General features: G+C 48.2%; 1 protein-coding gene across 1 annotated transcript; it reads right to left on the reverse strand.

Moving 5' to 3' along the window:
* Window positions 1-2,804: 2,804 nt before the first annotated feature.
* Window positions 2,805-3,158, reverse strand: TAL2 (TAL bHLH transcription factor 2). Its single transcript, XM_063321097.1, has one exon. The coding sequence runs from the start codon at window positions 3,156-3,158 to the stop codon at window positions 2,805-2,807; it is 354 nt and encodes a 117-aa protein (XP_063177167.1).
* Window positions 3,159-4,666: the final 1,508 nt, after the last annotated feature.

The raw sequence follows: 4,666 nt of genomic DNA on the forward strand, positions 1-4,666 counted from the left end.
AAAAAGACAAAGATTAGTTTCTTAAATAATTTATTTGGAATATATTGGATGTTAAATAACATCACATAGCACAAAATGTGGTCAGTTATACCATATTTGCCCATGATCATACAGATTAGAAATACACAAAACACGAAGAAAAAACCTGACGAGAAAGAAGTATCTTTGGTACATAGATCTAGTCAAATACATGCTGAACGTGAGAGTAAGGAGCTCCTAAATGGAAAGGAGAATAAAAAAAGAGCTGATATGAACCAAAGCAATAATAAAAAGGGAAGCTTTTTATAGTAGAAACTGTAACAAGCATGTTACACTACAGAATTGCCAGGTTTTCTTTCCTCTTTCCTGGGCAATAACTATGCTCACAAGATGTTTTGGCTTGCCTTGGTGACGTGCGTTTCGTAGAATAACGAGTGGCTGATAGACCAAATAGCACAGCCACACCTCACCCTTAAGTGCTCTGATTTACTTGCACTAATTTATCCTTCTGTAACTCCCAGCAAGTCAACAGAAAGCTAGGAGGAGGACTTGGCTCATTACCTTTGAGGCACTGTGCGGAAGAGGCTGTGACTCCGTTCAGTAACATTAAAGTGGGCAGAGGCGGGGAGAAAGCAGTACCAATTTCACAGACCGTGCAAAAGACTCTTAGTGCGTTTCCACTCAGCTGCTCTCCAGTGCAGTACTCAGCCCTGATGGCTCAGAAATGCAGGGATAAGCAAAATGAAGATTAACAGCGTTCAGAAACAAAGTGAAATCACCATGAAGCCTTACAGCTTTCTCCCCCCCTGCTTTCTCTGTTGGTCAAAAGCTGTCCACTGGCACCCGTGTACCCTACAGCACCAGCCCTGGGTCGGGTGAACTGTGTTCTTGTCAGACCTTGGTCTTTGTTAACGCCCAGGACAGCCCAGTACATGCTTAGCAGGAGCAAGCCCTGGATTTTTGGTGCAGCTGGTTGTTAGTGAGGCTTTAAAAGGCAGCACAGCTTTGGGTACCAAATCTCCTCGTGCAGAAGGGCTGCACATATTACATGCACAAACCCTATATCTGCTTCCTGAAAGTAGCTCACTGTCTCTTGAATACACAGAAACAGCCTAGGGACGTGCCTTGGCACATGGGAGCTCCATTTCTTCACCAGTAGTGAATAGTTTTCTTTTCTAAGCTTCTAAATGAAGTGTACCTTGGTCCACATGGAAATCAAAAGGACTGGTGTCAGGGGGAGGAGGATCTGACCAGGAAGCAGTTTTACTTAAACCCAGTGTCATTTTTTCTCTTTCTCTAGGCAGCTTTATAACTTGCATGAGCAGTCCCGACCTTTGCTGACACAGGTTACAGCTCAGTCATGAAATTAAATTGACTTGTGGGCAGCAACCCACAATGGTCATTTTCATGAAACTTCTTGTCATCCTGCTTATCATCTAAACACCTACAGCACGGTGGCTGGCGTTCCCTAGAGGGAACTGACGCACTGAATCCAGTGGAAGACATTTACACCAATTTCTTTGTCCTTCCTCCATCAGCCTATTGGGGATGGCGTCCAGATGGAGGTCCCTCACCTACAGCAGGCAAAAGCAGGGGGTTTAGAGTTAATTGGGTTCATAGGCAGCATGCCCCTAGTCTTGTCCACAGTATTGGTACCCGGCCTGGGGCAGACATCAACCCAACTTCATGCAGCCCAGAGTCACAGCACCAGGGTCTTGCAGGTGACAGCAAGGATGTGTGCGGCCTGATAGTGTCTCCCACAGCAGGGTGTTAGGGCTGGTTCAGGAACTTGATGCCCGAGACCTGCAGCATGCAGCCCTGTGCCAAAGGGGCAGCTCAGAGCACCAGTGGTGCCTGCCTAGCACAAGCTCCAGCTGCTTCCGCACCCCGGCACAGAAAGGGGCAATGCTCACTGACGTTTCCATGAAGGTTTTCACAGTGCATCCCTGAGGCCTTTCTTCTGGGACCTCCCTCCCAAAACAGGACCTCCCCCATTGCTACAGCTGTCGAACAAAGATGCTTAGCCAACAACTTGTTTGATGGGCTTTTAAGGCAGCTGGAGTGTAGCTGACCGGCTTCCTTCACATGCACACTGTCCCTGCTGTGGAGGAGGTTTACTCTGACTATTGAACACACTGATACTCAACTTTGACTACATCTTCTTTTATTTTAAATTGTCCTTTTTACTTTAACCTAATGTTTAATTTTGTTTAATAACATTTTCCTCTGTCTCTAGGGATCCCTCTAATCTGATGGAGGAAGATGTAGCCAGGTTCAAGGGCTAGGACTTCTGTTTTCAAAGAAAAAGAATCAAGCTGGAAATAAGATTCACAGGCTCAAGAGTGAGTGCAATTAGCCCCTAGAAACACTGGTGGACAACTGTGGCAAATATCACGCCTCTCAAAATCTTTCACTACCAAGGCCAGATGTCTGTCTTTGACAAATTTTGTAGTGCAGTCATCATTCTTGAGCTCAGTAGTGTTTCCTCCAAATAGCATGGGAGAACAATCTCTTTCCCTGCCAGAAACACTGGATGAATTTCTATGGCCTGATTTATGGAGGAGATCAGAGCAGAAGGCCCTTCTGGCTTGGACTCTGCTGTGACAGCAGTGAGTCCTTCCAAGTTCCCAGAGGCTGCGAGTTCTGTCTGGTCTTACAGGTTGTTGGCTGACCAAGGATTTCCTTTCCTATTAAATAAAAATCTGTACCAAATAAACCAGTAATAAATATAAATAAATAATCACAGTACACAGAGGAGCAACCCACAGATTCTGCAAAAAGAGGGTGACTATCAGACTAAAAACAAGACTGCATGTCTCTGTCTGCTAGGGGGATGATGTCTCAGACCAGCACTCTACTATATTGCTGCTCATGCCAGGAGAGGAAACACCACAGTTTTCAATCAAAGTCAGCTCCTCTATACTTTGCAAGTGTGGGGCTTGCTGTAAGAACCCCAGGATGCTGCCCCGTGCTGCCACTGCTGTCTGCTGCAGGCCTGGCTCTCCCAGGACCTTGACTAGGAAGTTGATGTATCTCATAGCTAACCGGAGTGTCTCATTCTTGCTCAGTTTTTTGTCTGGCGGGTGGGTGGGAATGAGCTTCCTCAGCTTGGCAAAGGCACTGTTGACATTTTGCTGCCTCCATCGCTCCCTGGTGTTGGTGAAGATCTTTCTTGTCATTCTCAAGGTGCTGCAAAGCAAAGGAGATGGGAGTGAATGCTAGATACCCCTGGCTTTCACACAGGCTGCTGCTCTGGGGGCACCATAACTTCTGGGACAGCTGCAAGCACATAGTGATGGTGCTAGGCATTTCTAATTTTTGCCACCTGTGGCTGATGCCCTTGTCCTGTGTGTTCTGCATGGATTCACCCCAATCTCTAAAGTCATGGCCCCATTCGCAGCCACGATCATAAGCATTGCACCTGCAACCAGATGCCACAGTTCAGTAACGACTTCACAAAGGAGTAAATTCATTTCCTCACACAACCCTTTGGTGCTGCTAAGAGCCCAGCCTGTCCAAGCTTCTGAGAGTTCCCATGCAGCAGAATTCCCAAAAGCTAATGCATTAGTGTCCCGCCAGGCTGCATGAAGGACACCTGGGCACTTTTTGCAGTGGAAGGCAGGCAGAGAGGCAGGCCCAGGGCAGAACACGTCCATGCTTTCACACCCCCAGTTCACACCTTCTTGGGGGCTACTCCCCCAAGCTTCGTGACTCGTGGCTGGAGCTAAGCCAGGTGGACCTTCATCATGGGCCTTCAGTGAGCCACTACAGGCGCACATGTCTACGGTTATTTCAGGAGGCTTCTCCAGGGAAGCAACCATCTGGTTCCCTGCCCAGCCCACACTGACTGCTCACTGCTGGTGGCAGAGAGTCTTCAGTCTGTTCCATTCAGGCTTCTGCTTTAGCCTCTGAGAGCTGCCAAGACTAAGCCACAAGTGCCATGAGTGCAGGCTGCAGAGGGAAAGTGTGATTCCTACAAAACGTGCAGGCATCCCAGCCAAAACATCCACGTAGGTGTTCCCTGCCTCACAGGGCAGCAAAGGGAACACAGTGCCCAGAGCAGACCTGGCAACAGAAGAGCACTGTGCAAGGGGCACAGGGTAATTTTAAATCCGATTTACTGGAAAGGTAATCAAAAGCTGTTGGGGTTGCCCTAACCCTGCTCCCACCGCCATTGGAGAGGGTCTTCCCTTCTCTCCCACAGCCCTGCAGGAGACACTCATTTCTCCATTTCTGAAGCTGCTTTTTGTGCCAATGGCACACAGACAGTTGGAGCAGGGAAAAACTATCTGCAGCCAAGAGACTAAAGGACAAATGTTTCCACTTACCCTCCCATGCATGTGAAAACCTCAGCTTTTTACATTCATTGGCAAACCCAACCCTACAGCAGTCCCACAGGGGACTGGGGAGCAGGGGGTGATAGCACCCTTCACCCTCAGAAAGGGGAAAGTTTGGGGTGACAGCCCAGTTGTGATCCCATCTCTGTATGAAGCAGCCTCATACCATGCAAGACACCCAGGGTTCACCAAACTATGTGGTAACAGTGCGGGTGAATAAAGAAATCCCGCTGTGAGTTGGAGGTTAATTGGGGTGCCCTGGCAATGAGACAAGACGTGCATAGCAGACAGGGAAGTTCCCTCACAGCTCCTTCAAGCCCCAGTCCAGCAGTGACTACAAGTCATGAGGG

Source organism: Chroicocephalus ridibundus, chromosome Z (genome assembly GCF_963924245.1).
Source record: "Chroicocephalus ridibundus chromosome Z, bChrRid1.1, whole genome shotgun sequence".
Taxonomy (NCBI): Eukaryota; Metazoa; Chordata; class Aves; order Charadriiformes; family Laridae; genus Chroicocephalus; species Chroicocephalus ridibundus.